At 39.8% G+C, this 25,322-nt stretch overlaps 1 protein-coding gene across 1 annotated transcript in view; it reads left to right on the forward strand.

The window, feature by feature from the left end:
• The window catches only part of THSD7B (thrombospondin type 1 domain containing 7B), a 314,098-nt gene that overhangs the window by 36,225 nt on the left and 252,551 nt on the right, over positions 1-25,322 (forward strand). Inside the window, exons 2-3 of the mRNA XM_065637807.1 lie at positions 15,265-15,346; positions 17,371-17,544. Of these exons, the coding sequence (XP_065493879.1) occupies positions 17,406-17,544 (139 nt within the window). The 5' untranslated portion in view covers positions 15,265-15,346; positions 17,371-17,405. The remainder of the gene's footprint in view (positions 1-15,264; positions 15,347-17,370; positions 17,545-25,322) is intronic.

A 25,322-nucleotide genomic window follows, 5' to 3' on the forward strand; every position in this document is an offset into this window, starting at 1 on the left:
ATTTTTAGCTCTGCGAGCACCTCCTGATTCTTCTCTGATGAGAAACGGTATGTGAGAGCAAAAAGCTGGCAGCTCACGGGAGGAGAGAAAATGGAAAGTCAGTACTTTGGCTTATTTCCTTCTGCAGGTCGTTTTGCATTAATAAGCAATGATATTAATGCAACAAATATGTAACGTGTGGAAAATGAACAGTGTTCTTCCCGTGTTCCAGGGTCTGTATGTCACTTCGAGCGCGTACAGCATCTGCTCAAATATCACTAAAATTGAAGCCGTTGTTCCTGATGAAATCACTGATAAGATTCACTGGTTTGTGGTGAAGTGTTTGTGGTGTCTCTAGCATGTGTTAGAGTGCTAAGAAATTAAAAAAATGATGCAGGTGAGTGTTGAGTAGAATTACTGGAGTTGGTACATGGCTGTTTATCTGGCACTTGCATCCCTGAGAGGCCTTGTGAGGTTTTGGGGCTTCCTTGGTGGCTATTGTAGTGTTTTACTGAAAAAAGTTTGTGGTTTGGTTTTGGTTGGTTTTGTGTTTTGTCAGCCTGAGGTACCCCTTCAACAATTTCTAATTATTCTTTCCTTTCTTATTTAACCAGATTCTCTTCTGTGCCTAATTGGGTGTGATTCCATATTACATAGACTCTCCACAGTGAGCTTCATGGGTACTTTTAGGCACTTTCCTGAAATAATTGACTGTTTCTCCTTGTGGCGGGTCCCTGCTCATATTTCATCTCTTATTCGCCTTCTTTGTGGCTGCGCAGTAATTTGGGTCTCAGCCACGGTTTGCAGGGGGAGTTGTTGAGAAAAGTTGCTGGCTGAATGCAGTGCTGCTTTGATTACCTGGAAGACAAACTGGCAGTGGAGTGAGATGATTTTGCTCAGCCTCGTTCTGATGCCGGTACAAGTTTCGTTAGAGATGCAATCATTTCTGAGCATCGTCATTCAAATACCTGATAGTAATTTGCCTAACCCAGAAATGGAGAAGGAGAAAAATTCCTTTCTTCTTTCTTTTCTTGCTATAAAATAGTCAATCAGTGTCTGCATAACATTCCCTCATGATTTTAAAGCTTTTTTTTTCCCATTGATACCATAGGTAGCAAGCAAAAGAAGCACTTCTGAATTGGCCATCAGCTCCTCCCTTCCCAGGTATTTGCTGTCATCTCTTCACTCTTGGGAGATGTCACATCTGTCACTTATTCCCATGGGGTCCAGGGACTACCAAGTGTTGAAGCTGTGGCAGCCTCTTCAGTGAGCACTGACGACATCGAGCTCAGTTTGGAGGGTCCTCGTGCCTTGGGCAAGATGACCTTCTCCCAAAGTGGTCTTGGCAAAGGGTAGTTTAGTTACGAACCTGCCTTTCTGACTCGTTCTTCATCTGAAGGTAGGTCATGTGTCGATATTTCAAAGCTGCTTTTCACCTGCTGAAGGTGCTTGTACATCACAGTGGTCTGGGGGATAAACCCTCCCTTTTGCCTGTAGAGGTGCCCGTGGAGGCATCAGGACCAGCCAGATCAGCCGTATGTATTCTGGACCCACTGTTAAAATAAAGTGATATTCTGAAAGCAGTTTTTTAAGTTCTTCCCAAATAAATTCCATAAGATTAAAAATATGTGGCTTATAATATTATCTCTATATATTTTATACGAGGCGATGCATGGCTGTATCTTCCTGCTAAGTGCTGCATGTTGTGTAAGTATGCCTTGTGCTTTTTATTATTGATTATTCTAAAATACAAATTTACAATTGATTCTCAGCTCTTGGATGCTGCTGAAAATCTCTGCTAGGAATAGATTTTATATAGATGATATTCACTGGTACTTCCAGTGTATGGAAATATACTGAAACACTATTTTTAGATGTTTTATATGGCAGTCAAGCTTTTTGCTCACCCTCTTGCCAGTACTTTTATTTCTTGCAATTTGGAGAGTTTTGGATTAAAATAAAGGGAAAAGTAAGAACAACAATCAATTTACCCTTAGCATTCATGGTCTCTTATTAAAATTGCTAATTTATCAGTGGGTAGTTTTATCAGTGGGTAGGTGCCTTTCTTTTGTAATGGATATTGAGGATAATTTTAAAGGCAACTTTTAAGCTTAGCCAATTTGCATAGTACTTTGGGAGATGAGTGGCTCAGGTACAAAGAACTATGTGTATTTGAAGGGTGTTCCTGTAGCTTCCTTATGTGTGTGGTTTTTTTTTTTTTTGAATGTTTGTCACAATAATAATTAAGTTCTTTAGCAAGGTGTTTACCCCTAAGTAAGTATTGCTGTTAGAAACAGGCCAACTTCTGAAAATTACTTGCATCTCTTTGGCTAGAAATAAACCTGGAGAGTTGAGCAATCTTTTTCAATTCAGAATTCATATTGTGGTTGTCAGAATGTCTTGGGGTCCAGAAAAAACTGTTTGGGTTTTATGTTCTGCTGTAAGCTGTTTCCATGCTTCTGGCTATTGGGTTCTTTGGTTTTGGGTTTTTTCCCTCATCAAATGATCCTCAATGAAACAGAAGCTGCATTTTCCTGTCTCCTGTCCTTCCTTTCTACCTCTATGTTTTTACTTACCTTTCTTTAAAAAAAAAAAAAAAAAAAAAAGTATATATATATTTCTTTTAGATATTAACATCACTAGCATCAGAACAGAAAACGTGAGAGCTACTAAACAGGATTACATTGAAATGATGATTTAATTGAGCTCCTACACATGATAAGAAGATTGTCTTATTTTGCTGAATGGCAGTTTATGGGGGTCCTTGGCAAGAGAATGCCAAGTTGCTTTGGGCATTCGTTAGCACTGAGTCCAAATCACTGCTAATTTGGTCTAGCAGGAGAAGTAACCAATACAGAAGAGCAGAGCCTGTAATTTTAAGCATATTCATATTTGCAAATTTACATTTTCCTGTAAGTTAGGGGAGTTCTTCCCACAGGACAAGAAATTCTTTGGTTTTTTTCCTTTATCTTAGAGATGGAATGATCCTACGAAACAATTGCTGGCGTGACAAAATCCCAATCTCGAAAGTAGGACAGGAGACATTTTCCACTTTCTACAGATCAATCTTTTTGTATAACTCAAAGCAATTGCAGTCCTTTAAAAAAAGACTCATGTACTGAAGAAAAATTACATAGTAAATGGAGTTCTAACTCTAGTAGTAACCCAATTCCCCACCAGTTTTACCACATAAGGAAAAAAAAATAATATACGCAAAATTATGACCCAGGTCTTGTGCTGCCTCTGCCAAATATTGTCTGGTAGATTTAAATAAATGCCTGGGGCTTGCAATATATTTACTTCTGCCATTTAAAATATAATTTTATTTTAGATTTGTTTGTGTAATCAGATATATTGTATTACTGCTACTATCAAGTCCTGTATTTAATTCAGATTCTCGTCTTTCTGAAGGAAGAAAACGCTAGAGGTGGGTGAAATAGTTCAAATAATGAGGAATACAAGCCTGGGAATGGATGCAGATTTTCATATTGAAATTGTTTATAGTAGCAGTCCCAAATACTTTCAGCAAGCAAGAGTGTATCAGATTCGGGAAGCTATCAGCAGAGCTTTTATTTAGTTTAAAGTACAGCCAGTTCACTGCAGAAGCTGTTAATCTCTGTAAGTGTAAATCCACAAAGAGAACTTCTGCCAGCACTGATTTCCCCCGAAGGTTGACTCAATTTTTATTTAAATTCTGAAACACAGAGAATGAGGCTAAAGTCTGGGAAACATCCATCTGTGTATGCTTTTACAAAAGCCTTTATGCATTGGTTGACTTATTAATTCACTTAACTTGGAGAAGTGAAGTGTGTGTGTGGGAAAAATGGGCAGTAAAGTATATTAACCTGCAAAAGTCTATCGAGTTTACCTTGACTAGTGTGAGAAGTGTGTTTTTCTGTGTCTTTTAAAAAAAATAAAGTTTTAGCATACTCTAACGATCACGAACTCCAGTGGACAAAATGCAAGTCCAGTATGGGCAATTGGAAATGAGAACTGGGCAGCCTCCTGTTGACTTTCATGTTCTTAAAATCTTCCAGTTAACTCACAAAGTTCCAAGGCTGTTCTTGGTCCTTCCCCTGAAAAAGTGTTCTATATTCCTTGCTTGCAGCTTACTGTTGTGCCCAGCATGATTAAATATATATGTTTTACTTTACTATTAATAGTGAGACACAGCTTTAAAACAAAAGTAGCCAGCGAACATCACTAACTGATATGGTAGCATTTGTCGCATAGAGTCTGTCTATTCTTTCTTTAACCAAATGGAAACGAGTCCCTAGTGTTTTTATCAAATTTGAAGTTATTTAACCAAATACAGTTAAAGAATTTTTAATGGTACACATAACTAGTAAGAGTGAAGTAAATAACATTTTCTGCAGTTGCAGTTGCTGGATATTTACTGGTACTTTCTGCTTGTTTCAGAGAGGAGTGTGAGTAAGGTTTTGAGAGGGTTGAAAGCAAGTGTGATGAATAGATAAAATCAAAAGAAGTCGAAGACAGATTTAAATTGCTTTTTAATATAGACTTTAGTAATATGGTAAAAATAGATGTAATCATGAAACCCGACTATCTTAATACATTCCTGCAAGGCAACCTTAATTCTACCATTTCTTAAATGCTGATTATTTGCACCTTTAAAATTAGTGTCCTGTTTTGGATATAATGTAGTATGTCTGTAGTGTTTCCTCCCTAAGCCTTTCCGGGAGGGGGCGGAAAAATAAAAAGGCAGAAAACAATAGAAGAGAAAAAGTGGGAGGCAGGAAAGTGGCCTCAGGGAATGAGAAAATAGGAGTGGGGAGATGCAAGTGAACAAAGGGCCAGTTAGGAAAAGGAACAAAATATTGTAGGGTGAGAAAAGGGATAAGAAACCAAGCTGAGTAAAGGTGGTGAATGTAATAAGATTATATCTGTTATATTTTGAGAGAAATCGGCTAGTTTACTATGGGAAAAACTTAGAGGCAGAGGATGGAAAGGGATTGAGGAAAAGGTGACCAGGAGCCAATGTTCAGCAGGTGATTAAACTGAAGAGCAGAAAGAGGTGGCAGAACTGAATAAAGAAACGAGAATTAAATTGAAATGGGGGAAGCTCCCTGGCTGTAGGACCTGCAGGAGGTGAACCACAACTTGAGCTCTGATGTCGGGTGGTGTGAGCTTGGTAGACTAGCTTTCTGGTGGGAAGTAGAAGCAAAATGAAAAAGTTGGGGACTGCATCAAAAGGAGCGTGGCCAGCAGGTAAGGGAGGTAATTCTGCCCTTCTGCTCCATTCTGGTGAGACTCCCCTGCAGTGCTGCATCCAGCTCTGGAACCCTCAGCACAGGACAGACATGGACCTGGTGGAGAGGGGCCAGAGGAGGCCACCAAGATGCTCAGAGGACTGGAATACCTCTGCTGTGAGGACAGGCTGAGAGAGAATGATGAGGTTCAGCATGTTATTCAGAGAAGCGGTTGAAGAAGTCACTCTCGATTCCTCGGCTTTTACTCTGGTGATCAGTGGCGTAATTTTCGCAGGGTGTTGTGACCCTCCTCTGCTGTGGTGAGACCCCACCTGGAGTCCTGCGCCCAGCTCTGGGGTCACCAGCACAGGGAAGGGACAGGGACCTGTTGGAGAGGGGCCGGAGGAGCCCCAGAAATGACCCGAGGCTGGAACAGCTCTGCTGGGAGGACAGGCTGGGAGAGTTGGGGTGTTCAGCTGGAGAAGAGAAGGCTCCGGGGAGACCTTATTGCGGCCTTTCCGTACTTAAAAGGGGCCTACGGGGACAGACTTTTTAGCAGGACCTGTTGCGATAGGACAAGTGGTGATGGTTTTAAATGAAAAGAGGGGAGATTCAGGCTAGATATGAAGAAGATGAGGGTGGTGAGAGCCTGTCCCAGGTTGGCCAGAGGGGTGGTGGCTGAACCATCCCTGGAGACATCCCAGGCCAGGCTGGATGGGGCTCTGAGCAACCGGAGCTGGTGCAGATGTCCCTGCTCATGGCAGGGGGGGCACTGGGGGAGCTGGGGAGGGCCCTTCAACCCAAACTGTTCTATGATTCTATGAGTCTGTGATTCTATGATAATGTAGAATATCTTGTGAGATTCATAACCGTCCGCTCCTACTTTGAGCAAAAGGTTGGACTAGAGACCTCCTGAGGGGACCTGCCAACCTGGATTATCCTACGAAGGAGGAATGAGCAGACCTGATGATTGTACTCGTAGAAAAGAGCCGTCAGAGCAGGTAGGCAGTCCTCAGTGCAATGCAAATAATTGTGTGATGGGAAAGGATGCATCTCAAACAAAGCTCATCCTGAGAGAAAATAAGCTGTGAATGTGGAGATACAGGACTGTGCGGCCTTGTAAATTCACTGTGTTTCACTGACCATGCTACAGAAGCAGAGCTTGGGGAGCAAACGTATCTTCTTTTTTTTCTTCTCTCATGCCCATCGTATTATTTAGTAAATCTGCACCTTAATGATGTTAATGAGATATAAAATAGGGAACTCTTTCTGAAATCAGATTGAAAATACCTGTTTCAGTGGATAAGATTATTGAAATAGGAATGCAAGTGGGCTGCAAAACTGGTGAGGACACTACAGTCACAAAGCAAAATACATCCTACCCTAGAAGCTGTGGTCGGTGGAAATAAATGTGGGGCGTAGGAGGAATGAGCCAAAGGAAACTGGGTGGCAGAGGAGTCGGTCGAAGTTTGAACATCACGAGAAGCTGTGTAGAAAGAACAATGTAGTCGTCTTCAGTATTCGGAAGAGGAGACACGTGGAAAATAGTGGAAGAATTGGAGATCTTGAGAGCAGTGGCTGAGAATTCATCATTTCCAGCGCTGTTTGATCCATAGCAGTGAGAGAAAGAGAGAGCTCTGCAGGAGACAGCGCAGAGCCACGTCCTTCAAACAGTCGCTGTGACAACCAGCGGTGGAGTAGGAGGTGAAGGGACCGGAGGTGGCTCTGGGCTTGTGGCGATGGAGTGGGTGTTCTAAAGCAACAGCAGAGGTAGAGAGGGTGGGGGGGAGCTACAGGGGGGCTCTGCAGGAAAGCTGCCGAAGGACAGAACTGGGATTTGGGCACCAGTGAGGAGGAGAGGTGGTCACTTCACTTTACATAGATAATTTTGATAACACGGATAACTGTGTTCTGTGGGGCAGGGAGAGAAAACCCAGGCCGATACTATCTGCGGCACAGGGGGACCTAGGAGATTTTGGGTTTGTGAAAGTGTTTCACCCAGGTGTGACGCGAGTGTGAATTTCATTCTGTCTGAATTGCTTTGGTAGTAGTTTTGGCCCGTTTCCTGTGCTCAGGTGTTTAATTTTTTAATTCAGACATACCACTGCTGAATGCCTGAGTAGAAACTGTTCCGTTGGTAGGACTGGCAAAGACAAAATGCTTTCAGGGAGATGGATCTTTTCAGTCGGGGAAGGGTAGTTAATCAGGGACCCACCAGGAAAAATGATTCTAGATTCTTGTGGGCTGCACCATCAGAGAAACGAGAGAACACTTTAAGTTACCAGTAGCGCGTTGAAGCTCTGAAATAGGAAATTAACTGATAATTTTCCTAGGTCACACTCTTTCCCATAAACCAAACTCACCTGCTCCCCCTGGGAGGAGACAGAACAACTGGGCTGACTTCTCATTATCCCTTCCTACGGCGTATCCTTATTGAATTACTGCCTGGTAGAGGCAGCAGATGCTCATCAAGCCACTGCAGGGCTCCTCTGTTAATTGAACTGTAATGGGGATGACAGCAGGGAAGGTCAGGATGATGGGAGCAGTGATGTAACGTGAACCCTGATAAGAACCACCTGCACGGACGATTGACCTTGCTTAAACGATATTATACTGAGGGCTTTTATCAGTTGATATCGTCACGATTATTTTTTTGTATCAATACTGCAGTAGTGTCAGGGGCCCCTGTGTGAATCATATTACATTGTGTTCAGGGCAAATATATTTCTCACCTTAAAGAGATTAGACTTTCTAATGTGATAAAATATAGTGAGTGACTGTAACCAGCTACAGGGGAAAAGAAATGAGAATGAAAAAGGTAACAATGACAAAATTTAAAAATAGATATATGGCTCTACTCAACTGGTTGTTCCAACTGCTTTAAGGGTGGTATCATTCTTTCTAACTGCCCTTATAGCAATTTGGTATTTTTGTTTTTGTCATGCATAGTTAATCTTGGAGTGAAAGCAAGTCCATTTTTAACTAAATGTGCAGGTGTTATTAATGGGTTTTGATATGAAAAACATTCCTACACCTGGTTCTGTGGCTCTTGCAAAGTGCCTGGGAATGCCTGAGTTTCAGATGCTGGGCTTTGAGCCGGAGCATGTGCCTGGTGTTTTTCCCACTCCGAAGGAAGCATCGTGATGCGATGTGATGCTGCAATGTGATGCTGCGATGTGATGATGGGAGGTCCCGGCTGCTGAGTGCATTCTGTGGAGACAGGTTGTCCTGGAACCGCTGCTGCAGGGGGGAGCGAGGTCTGTGAACATTCCCTCAAGACCATCAGGTGGCCTGAGGAAGTTTGTAAGCAATAGCTTGCACGTTTCTGAAAATAAATTCCATTTAAAAACCAAATGCTACTTTTTAGTACAAGCCGTGTGTTATTACACGGTGTTGCTTGTGGCATGTTGGAGTGCGTCTGCACGGCAGTTAGCAAAAACTGGATTCAGAGCACAGTGTGTGCATGTTGGCATCTGAGTGTGTGTGTTCAGGAGGAGCTTTTAGAAGTTCTTTATCCCAATGTCACTTTTTTTTTTTTTTTTTTTTTAATGCGTGTTCAGCCTTCACTGTGTCTTTTTTTTTTTTTCTCTAAGTAATATCATGTTTTCTTAACCCTTTATTACACTGTGTGCCTGGGCCAATTGGCATCAATGACTGGGGCATCTGTTCCAAAGTGAATGGAAGGAAGACGAATGAATCAACAGTAAGGCATCTCAAAATATATTTGATTAATTTATTTTGACACCTCTAGCTATAATAATTTAAAGCACATATTTTTACACGGGACCTGACTTACACAGGGTTTTATTCTGTAGAAATAATAAAGCTGTGGTTGTAGGAGGCTTCATCACAAGACTTCACTGGTGATGTTTGGTGGGAAATGAAGAACTACAGTGTCAGTGTTTGATGAACTGGGCTCCTCTGTAGAGCCCGTGTGTGTTTGGAGTGGTGAAGTGTTTGCATTGCATTGCGCTCCATATTTTCTCCTTTCCTATGAGTTTGTACTTTGGTGCACTGAAATAAACAGCTGATGACAGGGGATGCATTGGAATAAATGTTTATTTCAGCATTTCGGAAATGAGTTTTTTGAAATGGAATTTATCTTGTAGATGTGTGTGTCTCTCTTTGTATTAGCTCATTTGGGTATAGACTAGAGCTGGGTGGTGCAAATGGCAAAATCGTAATGACTACATACAAATAGAGGTACGAATATTGTGGAAAAGAAATTATTCTTAATATAAGTGTTACAGCACAAGGAAAACTTAATACATTCAAGATGTATTGAAGTTGGCCTCTGCATGTTCGTGTGTACAAGAGTGGGATTATTTTAGCCGTAGTTGCCAATATTTAGAGGTTGAAAACCAAATCCCACATACTCTCCCTAAAACTGAATAACAAGTTAAAACCGTAATATTTTCCTGCCTGTTGTTAATTTATTTGGTCAGATGCTCGGTGTGTGCGTGTACTTCGTAGCTCTGGTTGTTCCAAAGAGGGGTAGACTGTAACAATTTACATTGGAGATGAACTTCAGATACGCCAGTCCTGTGGCAAGGAAGCAGATGGTCCTTCCCCTGCTAAACAGAGCCTGAGTCTTTGCTGAGCTCGTATACTTGGTGGTACTTGATCGTATTATTTTGACCTTGTGTTTAAGATTGATAAACTCTGCGTGGTGGCCACGTTCCAGTGAGGAGAAAAAAACCATGACCTACAGCCTACAATGCTGTATTAATGTCAAATAATATAAAGTAATATCAGAATGCAGAATAAAATCGCTGCAGTAAAGCAATTTAACTTCTGTGAACTGAAAGCACTTTAATGGGAGTGCTAGGAAAATCTGCCGTTGTTCCTGCAGCAGAGGTTATGAGGTGGGTTTTTCTTTTTTCAAAACTCTGCTGCCTTGTAATTGGTGGCTTTGAAGCTTTCTGTTGTTTTCAGTGTGAACGGTCACGCTGCTCAAGTAGGGAGTTTGCTTTCTACTGAGTCTGGTTTCCAGCTTTGCCTCTTAAAGGAAAATAATTTCAAATACTAGTTTTAAAATGATATTATACTGCTGAATGTGCATTATATGCAATGTTTTTCCAGTGAAGTGAGAGTAATCCTCTTTGAACAACAACTTGCAATAGTATTTACTGAAATGGCGTTGGAAGCAGTGCCAGCTCCCATTCCCTTTGTCTGCTTAATTGCAATTTAACAGTAATCCAACATCTATGCAACTGTGACAGCAATTCTTGGATGTAGCTGGGTTTGAAGGACCTTTAGTTCATCCAGTGCTAACGATAAAAGCTGCAGCAGAACAGTATGCTGATAATAGATTCAAACTTTTCTGTTCCCATTGAAAAATAAACAAAAAGCAACTTTTTTCCCCTCAAAGCCGTAAAGTTTTGTTCTTACAGAAAAGATGTGCTGTAGCGGGAAGGCATCGCTGAGCGTTTTCTGGGCTGTGTTCTGCTGTGCCGGCTGACACAGAGGAGGGATCCAGGTGTGGGTGTATATAGATTATATGCATAACCTATATAAAAATACCTCCAAACCTATATAGGTTCAGAATTTGCCTCTGTAAGCTTGTAAGAGGACTGTCAGACACAAAGGTCTTCTGATTCGGATTCCATACCCAAGGTATGGAAGCCACAATTTGTTGGAGACTGGGAAGGTATAGCGAGAAATGTTATTTATGCACGCTTCGTTCTTATACTGCACCCTGGGCATTTGGCATCAGTCTCCTGTCGGAGGCAGGATCCGGGACATTGCAGCTCTTTGGTTTGAATTGCTACAGCCCTTCTTGTATTTAATTAAATATTTGAAAGTGCACAAGCGGTGTGAAAAGGTTACTTAAAAGTTATTGGACACTTTCTTTGTTCTGCTGCTCAGAAAAAAAAAATCAATGCCTGAGTTCACAAGAGGAACCTATTGACAGTCTTGAGCATTTTGATCTTAATTGCTCTGTACTTGTTCCTGCTGCGAGGAGTATGATAATAGCTTGAAGAACATTTGTGAAGGTAAATTAGCCTACTTCAGGTGCTAAGGTACAACAACGAGGGCACCCAAAAGGTCCATGGCTGTTAAATACTGTTGAGAAGTCCACGGCTGGGCTAACACGTGGGTACTTGCATACTGAGTCATCCTGAATGACTTTGGTAGAAGGAAATGTTGGGGCGCTCTGTGCATCAGGGTGGTGCCTTTCACAGACTCCTGAATCCTCGACTTTGAGATCTCCCTGCTCTTCTGGTAGAGCATAAGTGGTACGTGTTTGGGTACAAATGAAACAAGTGATCTTCTGCACTGGCTTCCTCGGAAAAGTCTAAAATCACATATACTTTTTATTATTGAAAGTCAAGTGTGTTCCCATAGAGTCCATTGAAGTACTCCGAGTGAAGGAGACGTACCAGCAGCATCGTTTTGCAGAACAGTTCTGCTCTATCACTGCTTTAATTAAAGTCGTTCTGCTGATGGAAAGTCTATTCTCTGGTGTTTTCTTTAATGTAGTCATAATGCATCAGTCTGAGCTCCCGTGCTGGAACATCTTTCATTATAATCCACTTAGCTAAATTTATAATTAAACTTCTAAATTCAAACTTGCTTTTGTTACGTTTTTCGGATGTATAAAAACTGAAGCAGGAAAACTTAGGATTCATTATTTTTACCCCCCCAAAATTGATGTAAGTTAAGAAGCAATTCATTGGCAGTACAGTAATTTCACATTCTTGCTTTTAATCCGCAAGATCTTTCATAGCTTTGGGACAAGAAGCAGATACGATTGAATAGAAGAAAAAAGATTAAATAATTAATAGATTCTTAGTATTTGACTATAGACATCACCAAAATACCTGAACTTTCAAATGGAACTGGTGGAGGTGGTGATATCTACTGAGCTTTCCAGCAACCGAGTAGTGAGGAAGGTTGTTTAAGGTTTATAAATGAAAATGGATCTGGAGGTGGTGCAGGCGGGTTTAGATCCTTAGCTGGTTGTTTGGATTTATCTTTGGATTTATCTTTGGATTTATCTTCTCTATGCAGATGTGCTAAACCAGGTGGTCTTTCAGGCATTATTTACTCTTATTGTAGCAAATTACCAAAGAATTCTGGATCTTAGTATTTTGATGCCTGATGAGTGACCACTTAGGACAAAAATACTGTCAGGCAGTTGTCAACCTGATGTATAAACTTAGCTCATTCGTGCTGTATGTTTTTATCCACTATTTTTTAAAACACATGTGGAAGAAGAGTTAATATTCTTAACTGAGGTTTGGTGATGAAGAAGCAGAGGTACAGGAAATCAAGCTGCTGTTCTCATACATGCAAAGTCACTCCACTGAAATGAAAGGGAGCGCTTGCAGAATCAAGTATCAGTGTCAGAGCGTGACCTCAAGTGACTTTTTGTACAGGAATTTTCTGAGACAGATGGAAGTGGAAAGACTTTAGGGTGCCCCTACTTTAACCAGAAGACTGTCTCTCTCCAAATGTGTAAGTGGAAGAATGTATATTGTTTGTTTTCCGTATGGAAGTAAAGGCCATTTAGTGTAACTGTGTTAATTAAATACAAAATTGGGCAGTATGCACACACACCTGTGTCGTGGGCACACATGCACTGAGGTCTTAAGGTCTGTTCCTAGCTTAACGTATGTGACTGTGCAAAAACTTTTATTTTGTTAAACTCTATACCTGTAGCACTAGCATTAGTGGGTTTTTTTGGAAATATCTACCCCAGGGATGTTCTGCAACACACGTCTGTGGTGATCAGCCTTTGCTGCTGCAGGCCAGGCATTCTGCTGCTTTAGGACAGAATAGAATTAGTTTTTTGGATAACAGCTTTCTGAGGAGGCAAGGCAGATTTTACTGGTGTCTGAGGATTAAGAGTATGCTATAAACATCTAGATTATCTGGGAATATCAAAAGCAATGGGTTTGTGCTGTGTGTAGTAGGCAAACAGTTGCATTATTACTGATTACGTTTGCATTAAGAAAATTTATTCATGATTAATGATGCTTATCTTTGTGCTAGACACCTGCCAAACGATTTATAGCCACGCATATGATCTGCAATTGCTTTTTTTTTTTGGTTGCTATTTAAAGTGTTTGAGATTATTCTAATTGCATCATGTATTTTAAATGGAGAGTGCTACCCAGGTGTCCTTGTCAGCATTCCCTTCTCATACCAAAAAAGTAGGTCACATTTACCCATGATGAGGAAGGTCACAACTCCCTGTGAACTCAGGGGGAATTTAATTCATGTATGACAAGGTTGAAATCATGTCTCAGGTTTAGATCAGTTTAAGTTGATCTTTTTCGAAGTTCATTAATAAATACTGTATAAATTCACATTTGAGCAGAGCCAGATGGAGCTTTACTAAGCCACAGAAATGCTGCAGAACGACTGAAGGAAACTCTTGTCCCATGGAAACTTGCAGAAAGAGCAACTGGTCCCGTCTCTACCAGTGCGGTATGTGTAGAGTGGGGAGTCAAAACTGGACCATCGATCTTTTGTCTTTCAGCGTTGGATGCTTTTGAGGACTCTGATGTATCTTGGACACAGTGCCTGTCACTTGGGAACATCTGCCCCTGGGTGCACATCTGTATCTTGTGGGTGTCTGAGCAGCGGCTGGAAAACGGGAAAAGTTTCCCAGAGACTTTTTCCCCTCTCTTGCTCAGCAGGGATTAAACCCTCATTTGGCTGCTGGGTATTTCATTGACATTGAAAATGAAAATAAGTTTTGAATACTTAAGAAATAAGACATTTATTTGTCGGCTGTGTGCGTATTTATTTATTTATAACATTTTGACACTATACTTGAATGCCGTGTTTTCAGCAGAAATGCAGGTTTCTAAATTAAGTCTGTTATTCCAAACTAGTTTTATTCAATCCTGTCATTAAGAGAATTAGCAGTGGATTAGATAATGTAAATGCATTGCTATGATCATTAGGAAACTTGCATGTGACTTTTTCAAGGCTGCCTGTGTATTCCCAGCCTTTACAGCTAATGTGTGATATCTTTGTTTCTCTGAATAAGATTCAATACAAAACAAACAAAACTAAAAGGATGCTTGTGCCTAATCCTTCAAATATACGAAAACAACACCTCATTATTTAATTTCATGAGAATCTATTAGTGCAGACTATTAGTTGGCCAGGCCTGTATTATGAAGGATATTGAATAAATCCAGATAATCAGTTTTGGGACAGTGAGATATTTTTCAGAGTAAAACACATATCTTGAACATATTTAAGCAATTGCATGAATTTAATGATAACTAGTCTTGGTCAAGTCAATTATTAAAATGTAATTTTTTTTTCTTCATTTTTCTTCTCTATTTGCCAGTTTACAGCTAACCATGCTGACACATTTGGGAGCTGAGATATTCTGTAACTAAATTTGATGTGAAGTGTTGGTGGCCTTCATAATGTAATTTATTCATGTTTCTGTAGATAGCATATGTTGCCTGTGCAATAATTTTTTGTCGTATCAGGACAGAACAGCTACTGTTCCAAATTGTGTTACACAAATCTAGATATACAGACACATTTTTATTGTGCTTTGCTGTGGTGTAAATCAGTGGACTCTACTGAGCTCGGCTGGGGTGGCTGAGATTAGAATCAGTCTCATGGTGTCTAATTTATTTCTGTTTTTTCTGATTTAATGTAATCTCTGTTCTTGCTCCGTGGGGAGCAGCAGCCAGTTACCTCTGTAGTCCTGCCCAAGGAATGAACGTATGCGAAACCCTTTGTTTTGGGCAGGAGGTGGCTTCTCCCAAGGATTTATTGCTATTTACTGACCCTGTGAATGCTGAGATGAGGGCGGTGTGTTGAGAAAGCAGCTGATGATCAGGGCTACTGTACTACATTAAAAATCTCAGCATCTTTATCAGCTGTTTTCTGGGGTTTCCTTGGGTTTGCCTGTTTAAGACGTGTTGTTTTTAGGGCATTCTTCTGGGCCTGGATGAGCACTGTCTGCGTGGGGCTGGGCGTGCTGGCTCCCGTTCTTCCGTCTGAGCATCTGAGTGATTTCTTTCCTTGTTTTGCATTTTTGGGTGAGAACAGTGTTGGAGCTCGTGTCACTAATACCTTCTATTTCCCTTGACAGAAAGTTTTCTGACCATCGTAGATGGTAACTGCAATGCTGAAGACACTGAGTGAGTCGTTCCTCCTCAGCTCTTCTGTGTGAGGTGAGCAACCATCTAGATGGGCAAATATAATTAATTGCAGGAGATCTGAGGGCCCCCCCCTTTTCTTCCTGAGGACTGTATTTGCATTGAGTTCCTCTCCTCATTTCTGAAGGATGCTCAAGGTTTCTGAGCTTCGCTTGGGATTTTCATATAAGGCCACTTGTGGTCTGTGTTACACTGTCCAGGTGTTGGGACTCAGCGGGTTGCATTCTGAATTAAATGTGAATTCTGAATTAAATTAACCCAGAAGACACGAGCAAAGCAATAAACCTGGTCCTTTGCCTGCATTACTGCATTTGGTCAGCTTGATGATTTTTTTCAGGTCTTGCCTGAAATGTTTTTCATCTGAAACACAAGAATGAACTAAACCACAGAACAGATATTACATTGTATCTTCCACCCTAGTTAGTCAATATCTGATTAAATATAATTGCATGAATTTGTCGTGATAGAAGCTGTTTCAAAGTAATTTAAATACAGCTTGAAATTAAAAGTTTTACTGTATATTCAATATGTACTATTTTCAGGTTTATCTTTGGTTTCTTATCAAGACCGATGCTGTGTATTATCTATTATGACAATGTTGCTTTTAGTAAGGTTGAGAATGTAATGGAATTTTCTGGACCAAACTGCTAATAACTGATAATTTTAATGAAATCACCAAGATTATACCAATGAAAACAAATCTTGAAGACAGGTGTTATCACTCTCTTTATGTTAATACAGATGTGACAGTTTTTACCTATGAAAGCAGGATGAATCACTAATAAGTATAAATATGTTGGGAATTTAAACATGGTATAAATACAAAAGCTATTACATAAGAAAAAAAAATAGTATGTACATTAACATCAGAAACCAGCTCTTTTTTGATGTGGCCCATACCATGAACACTTCTTGAGACTTCAGAACTGTTCCCACTTGAATGTGGACGAATCCAAAATATCTTGAAACTCATGTAAAATCTGTGTAAATAAGTGGCTGCTTGGTCGGTTTTTGGGACGAGAGAAGAGAAATTTGAATTACTGGGCTGAATTATAGATTTCCAGATTTTGGTTTTTTTTTCTCTCTGTCTTAATCTCTCTTGTTCTGGAGCTTTTCTATGGTATGTAACCAATGCGGAGGTTTGCTGCAGCAGGCATTTAGAAATTGGGCTCCTGCTTTGTATGGGAGACCAAGACAGACATTCCTTCTTGCTTCCAACGCTGCACAGTGATAATTTTAATGAGCTGCACGGCATAAAACTGCTCCGGCAACAGTACTTGATCCATTCCTGTCTCGATGCCGATGTGGCTCTGGTATTCATCTGAAGTGTTGGAGAGCTTCATTAAAATCCCTTTGTCAGAGAGACCTCTCCAGAGCAACCGGTTGCCGGTTGAGCTCAAAGATCAGGGACTTAAACGAGAGTCCTGAATTCCAGAGAAATGCCCCAGTAATGCCTGATTGGCCGCTCTAAGCTGGTTCATTGTGTACTGAAAAGCAACCCCTGCTTTTTCTGTGGTATTTCCGATGTTACTTTTGTGTATCCCTTGTTTACACATGGTACGGAGCTGAAACAATTCCAGATCTGGTATTTCAGTTGTTAGGGATCTTAAATGCAGGATGTGGGGTCTGTATTCAGAACTGGATTTTCCACCTGTAATCCAGTCTCATCTTAGGTTTAGCCTGCCTATAGCATGATAATATTCATGCTAAAGATAAATTAGAGAAGAGACACATCACAGACTGTTGCTAGATCCCTTGCCATTTATTTGCACTAGCAATTTTCTTCTTAAGAATCTGCTAAAATCATTTACAATGTCTGTGTTTGTAAGATGGGGCTGCAGGTCCCCCGGGAGCTGGTTCTCTCCTCTCTTTTTGCCCTCTCTCTCTCCAAGAAGCCTCTGCAACAGATTTGTCCTCAATAAATCTGGCACACACGGACTATAAAATGCACAGTGACCATCAAGTTACTCTTAGGCTGAGCCTGCTACCTTGGTGGTTTACGTCTTTTAGCAAGCTTTTTCTTGTTTTGTTAATTCTAGGATCAAAGAAAACAAGACACCGAATTATCTGAATTATGCTTCTACAACAGAACTGGGTTTTTCCTCATTGGGCATGGCAGAGCCTGGGGAAGTCCTTCCTTTTGTTTGCTTTCTTAATGCTACAAACAGCTGACCTGGAAGCCAGGAGAGGTCACCAGTTTGTCTGGAAAACAGGTAGGAAAAAGATATGTTGGCTTTTCTAATAGGTAATTCCTGCATTTGAGGATGGAGGGATTGCCCTTTCTCCATTCTGTTTTAGCTCAGTAATAAATTTTAAAAATCTGATAATGTCTTCTCTTGTAATTTTTTTTTTTTGTAAAATAGGGGTATTTAATCTGTATTTTAAATTAGTAATCTTCATGTCTGTTGCATTTGTGCACCAGAGTGACTCTAGAGTTTAATTCTGGACTCTTTAGTGATTTTAATCCAAGAGTAAAAATTTACTGGATCCTGATGTCGTCATCCTAATGTTGATTCATTTGAAATATTTAATCAATTTCTTTTCGTGTTTGAAGGAAAAGGGCACACCAGCATCTTTCAGGATGAACTGAGCCAGAAGTCCATACTCTTGGTTGATCTATTTATAGTTAAGATTTCGTTGGTACTTTTTGTGAAATATTTCTGTCAGTCAGATTGGATGCATGCAGTGTTCGAATGTTCAAAATCGGGTACACACAAGGTTTGGAAACTGTTGTGAATCCACACTGATAGCAGAGCGATTCTTAGTGACAGGGAGGAGGTGGATGGGAGATGGTGCGATACAGATGCATCAAACTAAGCACGACACATTGCATGTTTATTTTGTAGCACAACACAACAACAAAGCGTGTTCAATGAAGTGGAAAGATTGGCAAATTTGGGAAATGTTTACTCAAAGTACTTCATCAAAAATATGCAACTGAACCAGAGGTTTCATTGCCCACGATCCCTTTGAGATTTCTTCTTTTATGACTGAGTGACAGAGCGCTTAAATTTGACGGAAAAATAATCCCCCCCCTCTTTTTGGAGAGGTTCTTTGCTGTTTTGGTTATTTGTTTTTTAATTGTAGCTCTGTAGAGGGTAAGAGACTGAATTAGATGAATAGTGAAACAATTAATCTGGGAGGACTCCTGTCCTTCTGGTGGGGCCAAGGCAAGCTTCTCACCCTGGCCGCTGGGACGGGAGGCTGAGTGCTGCTTAAATACAATCTGATATTATATTTCTAAAGAACTTGTTTTTACAATGTCTTGCATGTAAAATGAAGAGGAAGTAAAACAACAGCATAAACTGTTTTTCTCGAATTCGCTGTTATTTACATGATTTTTGAACAAGCTTTGGAAGGTAGAGTTTTCTTTTAAGACAAATTAGACCCCCTCAGTGCTGTCGTTCTCTTCAGTTCTGCAGCGTGTTGTACCATCGGTCTTTAGAGGTGTGCACTGGAAATCATAAAAATGTAATTTCACTTGATTATTCCAGCTGGCAATAAAGAGATACTGATGCTTCAAAGGCATCTGAGGTAGATGTATTTAGAACCGAAACAAGGTGGTGCAGGGGTGTGTGTGGACGAGGGGTACCTTGCTCTGAAAGCCTCGTGATGAGCTCCTTGCAAAGGTCTCTCTTCCAGATGCAGAAGAAAATTGTCAGGTTTTGTGACTCATACACTGAATTAGAAATATCTGAGCTCTCGAATCATTTTAAAAGCCTTAAATCCCGAGGGGATTTTGATGCACTTTCTCTGTTTATGTAGTGATGAGAGGTAGAAAACAACTTTGAGTGAAATGTTTTCCAAATGAAAATAACTGGTGAGCTTGAGCCAAATTGATTGTCCGTTTGGCAAAAACAAAGTTGGTGGGTTTTTTCTTTTTTTAATATTTGTAAACAAAATTTTCATTTTTTCGTTGGAGTATTTTGTTGAAAATTAGGAAAAAGTTACATGAAAACCCCAAACGTTCATTTTTAGGTAGAAATTAATATTATGTTCACCCAAAACAGCTTGTATTGCTAAGAAACAAAGTATTATTTGTGAAGCCTCTCCTTTCTCTGCAGCGGTAGTGAAGCAGCAGCATTTCTGAATCCTGAATCTTGTTTTTTTCGCAGTTGGCCTAAGAAGTAACACGACAGGCTGAGCTTTCTCTTGATAGTCTGAATGGACAGTTGTTTAAGAAAAGTCTTGGTGAAAAGGAGCGAGGTGTCGTTTGCAGTGTCAGGGCTTAGGTAACAACCTTCTGGCTTTCCTTCCATAGCGCTGTGGCATGTGTTGCAGATTTCATTTCTGAGGCAGGTATATTAAAGTAAAATTGCAGTGACCTTGAAATTAATTACAAAAAACAATAAATGGTGGTCTGCCATCAGGGTGACGTGTGGTTTGCTTTTTTATGCATTACTTCTGCTTTGTTTGAGATGTGGTTTTGGTACAATTAATCACAAAGGTGTATCTGTCTTTCAGAAGGTTGCAGGAAATGTTTTGGGAAGGGGCGGTTGGTAAATTGAGCAGAGCAGGTGGATCCAGACAGGTAGAGGGGTTAACGTAACCTCTTGCAGCAGGATATTAATAGTAAAATAACTTTGGGGTGTGGATCATGGAGATCTTGACCTAATGAGATATTTGGTTTGAATAATAATAATAATAATAACAACAATAATAATAATAATTATTATTATGATATCACCCCATAGTTTGACACTTCTCTGCCCAATATAAAAAGATAACAGAAATTAAATAAAAGCACTGCACAGTGAACCTAAAATGAATTAGCTTTTAACATCAGAACTGAGCAGATCCATTCTGACAGAAAGCAAACCTGCAGCTGTTGTCCGTTTTTTAAGGAAACAGTCTAATGAGAAATGAGCAATCCCTAATAGGAAAAGAGATGATCTGTTTTGTTTGTAAATTGTGAATTGTCTGTTGCAAGCATGTCAGGTTACTTACCTGCTGTAGAGAAATTCAACTTCTTATTGAAATGCCATGCTTTGTAATTAAATGAGATTATACTACAGAAAGCTCTGACTTTAAGAAAATGAAGTTCTAAGTACTAAAGTAAGTTTTCCTGCACGTAGACGTCTAGAGATGCATCCTTAATATGGATGGGGAAAAATAAAGAGCATCATATAAGCACTAAAGTTTCTAAAGCAGGCTTTTTCCCAGCTAAATCCTTGGCTTTATCTAATGCAGATTCGTACATTTTCATGCCGTGCCTGGTGGTCTTGGTACAGGTGAAAACATCTGTGTTAAAATCACTGCATCTACAAAAAACCCAGGCTCTGTATTTCGAACATTTAAAAACTCGGCGGTGTGAGGTAGATTATATGTACTCTTCCCTCAGCTATTTGAAGGGCTGGCACTTGCGTTTTGCGTATTTGTGGCCTGTTCTAAATCCATTTATTTTAGCTTTTGGTTTCTAGAGATGATATATTAATAGCTAAGTATCTGTACACTTTATCTTTTGGTTTCAAGACATTTCTTGTCAGATACTTATTTTGTGGCCACCAGCCTAAACATGAAAGCAATAATTATACCAATTAAATTACTCAGCAACTTCAAATAGCTGAATAATTTTCTGATACTTGCTAAATAACAAAGCAGTTTTAGCGACACAATCTTGAGAAAATTTAATTGGATCTAAATCCTTGTAAATTAATAGTGTTTAATGCAATAGCCAATTAGCAATTTGCGTATTTCACCATGTTGATTTTCTTCAACTCTTGAATGGTCCTGAAAGTGCCTGGAATTTCTGTAATGCAAATGTGTTTTAATGATAACCATCCAAGCCTTCAATATCCTATTTACAGTTTTAATACACACGTGAATCCACAGCATGATTCTAGTTGGCCTATTTTTTGGCAAAACTCTAGAATTTAGTTCTGAAGTCTAAATTGAGTCTAAAATGTGTGCCACACAGGAAATATCTTGGGTGATTTACAGGAGAGAGGCTGATAATTAGGCTGACAAAATGCTGAAAATCAGCCCTTCCCAGAGACACCCGCAGTTGCCACATGGGCAGGTTGGAGTTTCACCGTCACTGCTGGTGTCTTCAGCTCCTCCATCAAGCACACGTCAATAACTGGGCACATGCTGTTCCCCCAAAATACTGACAGAAATTAAGGGGATAAGAGACATACCCTATAAAACCTGACTCTCAGAGCTAAAGCAGTGATGTAGGTTTTTCTTAATAAGGGGAGTATTTTTTTTTTTTAATGAAAATGTTCTATTTTTAGGAAAATTGTTCTACTAATTTTGGTAAAATGCCGTTTAACATGGAAATAATATTCTGTGTACTACATGAGAGAGGAGGAGGACTATAAGAAACCCAGACGTGGTGTCCCAGTGAGTTCTCCATCTGTAATTCTCTCTAGAAAATGAACCAAGGTGGAGATTTAGCCCAGCAGGGACGAATGGAAGAGCACTAAAAGTGAGATATCAGACTGGGAAATGGATTTGTAATACAGCTGATCACAGTCGAGAGATTTTTACCTGAGGAGGAAACCATTAATCTTCTGGTGTTTGTGGGCTCCTGGGAGCTTGGTGTGGTGAGCCAGAAGTTTTTTTTGCCCCAAGTGAACACAAGAGAACTTTAATTCAGAGTTATTACCCATGTTTGAAAGTCATTCTTAAAATAGGGTTAGCAAATGGATTTTGATCATTAGCCTTTCTTCAGAAACAGTCCGTAATGGAAAAGGGTACGAAATGAACTTTTCAGAGAACAGCTTCTAAGGTGGAGGAACCTTTGAACTACTCGTGAAGGTGGGTGAGCCAGTTACGGGTAAGATGAAAAAGATCTTTTGTTCTCTGTTCTCAGATAATACTGCCAGAAATGCCCTTTCTCAAGATCTTAATTTCAAGAAGGCCAAGTGCTGGTTTGGAAGTGCCTTTGACCTTATGTCTTAAAAGGCAAACTTTTACCTATGTACACCAAATGTTAAAAGGCATCCAGATCTTCAAAGGACAGTAGAGCTCAAACCTACTGGAAATGAGGTTAAAAGATAACTCTGCAGCAAGTGATGTTTTCCCAAAAGCTCTACAAGATGAAGAATGATAATCTATCCCAGATTAAGGTTTTTTTCCATTAGATAGGAGAGCAGTTCATGAATGAAGGGCAAGTGTCTCTTCAGTGATGTTTCTGTGGCATGTGGAAGTTTTATAATATTTCTTGGACTGTCTGATGCTTCCAAACTTCTTATTTTGTTGCAAGTGTTCTAATGGTAGGTTATTCCTATACTATCTTGGAGGACAGAATTTTAAATATTTGAACTCGAAACTAGAAATTTAGCCTTGATTTAATAAAATTTTAAATGACTCCAAGGTTCTTCACTATACTGAGAGTTCAGGACTGCAGCGGTTATCTTGAGTTATAGGTCACAATCTTGTGATATTGACAGCAGCAACAATTAATAAATAATTTTTAAAAAACCTGTTAAGTTCCATTTTAAAACTACTCACATTGTTGCCATAAACTTGATGATTGAAAAGTTGTTCTAGAATGATAAGCCTTCTTATTTGCACCTTTAACTATATTCATGATCAATTTATATCTTTGTAATTGAGCCAGATTATTTAATTTAAATAAGTCTTTTGGTAGTTACTCCTAATGTGTTTGTGGATTAAGGATACCAATCTATTCTGGACCCCTAGTAGTAAACATATCCTCTTTGAACTGGTTAGTCAAACTAAACATTTTGTAAACATTGCTCCTCAGAATTATATCAAATGCCAGATAAGATTTCACCCGTTGATATTTTACAATTTTAATTTGAAATGCCTGGATTAAAGTATCTCAGAATCACATAAGTGGTGCTCTTTTTGAGTATTTTGTAATAAACAGTTTGAAGTAGTTAAGTAGATAAGTTCTCTTAATCTGTTAGTATAGTTTCATTAAGTAGCCATTAAAAAGTGATTATAAAAACAGTACTTTAAAATTAGTTCTAAATTTTTCTAAAATAATTCTCTACAAAACTTATTTTATGGGACAATATAAATTATACTTTTATTTCCATGAACATTAAAAAACCCCAATAATACTTGAAACTTTGTAAAGAAAGTTGTTTGGCGAAATTTTTTCAGCAGCAAAACTTAATGTGCTGGCTGATATCAATCACTGATATTTTAGAAAAACTTTGTGGCCACTCTTAAATTATCTTGTATTTCCGTAGACAGGACTGCAATTGTTTCAGATTGCTAAATATTTATTTTTCTTTCCTCATTATTCCTCACCTTTCCTGTCCACATTTTCACCTTTGTTTTCCATAGGCCTTTGAATTTTATTACATATGGTTCTGCTCTTTCACCCTTATCATCCCAGTTCTGATCTGGTCTCCTCATCTGGTATTGTTTCCTCAACAGTTGAATCCCAACTTGTCTTGAAGTTGTGGCGATGCATCTGTTGCCTTACTTCATAACCTTTTGCAGCGGTGGTACAAATCATACTTAGGTGGGTGAGACATTTCAAAGTTGGTGGAGATCCTGTGTCCTCAGGATGCTGGTGAGTTTGTCAGAGAGCTGGACAAATGTATGTGAGAGGAGCTCCATCCCTTTCCTGGAGAACCTTTCGTATGCTGGAGGAGCATCTTCTGGCCTGGCCTGTCCTCCAGGTGCTGGAGCTCTGCTGCTGTGTTGGACAATGTGCCACGGCAGCCCATTGCAGACCCAGTCCTGTACACCAGAGCTTCTGGATTTATCCTTAATCTACAGGGCTGAAAGCTCAGCCTGGGGGTCATGGCTGAAGAACCTGCCCTGTTGGCCCAGAGAATGTCAGTGCCAGAGGCATCAGGATTGTTCCTGCAGGAGTTATGGTTTGGGAAGCAAGCTCAGAGATGCAGAAGTGCTTTAACTGGTGCCCTTTTCCCTTGTCTGTAAAACCTGGGATGTTCCTATTAGGACAGGATGGGAGGAAATGGCCTCAAGTTGCGCCAGGGAGGCTTAGATTGGATATTAGGAAAAATTTATTCGTGGAAAGGGTTGTCAGGCATTGGAACAGACTGCCCAGTCAAGTGGTGGCTTCACCATCCTTGGAAGTGTTTAAAAGACGTATAGATAAGGTTCTTAGGGACATGGTTTAGTGCCAGTGTTAAGGGTTGGACTCGATGATCTTGAAGGTTTCTTCCAACCAAAATGATCCCGTGATGAGCTCTGTTTTTCTGTAGGGACTTGAAGACACCAGTGGAAGGTTCTTGGCGGCACTGCTTAAAGAAAGAATCGCTGGCTTCCGTAGTTTTTCCTAAAAAAGCGCGCTACGGCGAGCAATATGGGAACAATAGAGTATCAGTCAAATTAAAAAGGCAAGCAAAGGAGGAACCGAATTGACACTGAAATATATATTAAAATTAACGCTTTATGTGCTTGTGGATGACAGGCAGGTTCTGGTTCCTCAGCGCAGGCCGCGCACTGACAGCTCTGCTGGGTTCGGGTGGAAGCTGTTACAGCCTGTGCCTGGTAATTTTGTTATTGTTGGGCTTGCAAAACTATTTCGGTAGTTCTTTTACACAAAGACTACACGCTTTAACAAATATCTTTTTCTAACCGACATCAAATGTTCAGTAGGTGGTGGTTTAAACTAGATTACACAGGAGATTCACACTAATCTTTTAATGTCCCTCTTCCCTTCCTGAGAATAATAGTTTTTGAGAATAAGGTGCTTTTTTCTGGTTTTTGTTGGTATTGGGAAAAGTATAAGTTAGGCGTCTTATCCTTTTCTTTCCTCAATAGTTACTATGGGAACAGAGCTGTGGGTCACAGGGGAAAATCTGCAAAAGTGGTTCCTTTTAAATTGTTCATTTAAAAAAAAAAAAAGATAGCTTATTATTGGGATTGTGGTACTTTTCATTCAAATTTGTTGGATTGTATTGTTGTACATATTTCACTCACAAAAGCAGCACAATGAGTGGCAAGAAAAACAGATGGGGATGTTTTTGTACTTTTTCCTTGGGGTTAATATTTTTTTAATTGAATGCAGCTGTTGGAAAGATTTCTGTTGTTACGT

Source organism: Caloenas nicobarica, chromosome 6 (genome assembly GCF_036013445.1).
Source record: "Caloenas nicobarica isolate bCalNic1 chromosome 6, bCalNic1.hap1, whole genome shotgun sequence".
Classification (NCBI taxonomy): domain Eukaryota; kingdom Metazoa; phylum Chordata; class Aves; order Columbiformes; family Columbidae; genus Caloenas; species Caloenas nicobarica.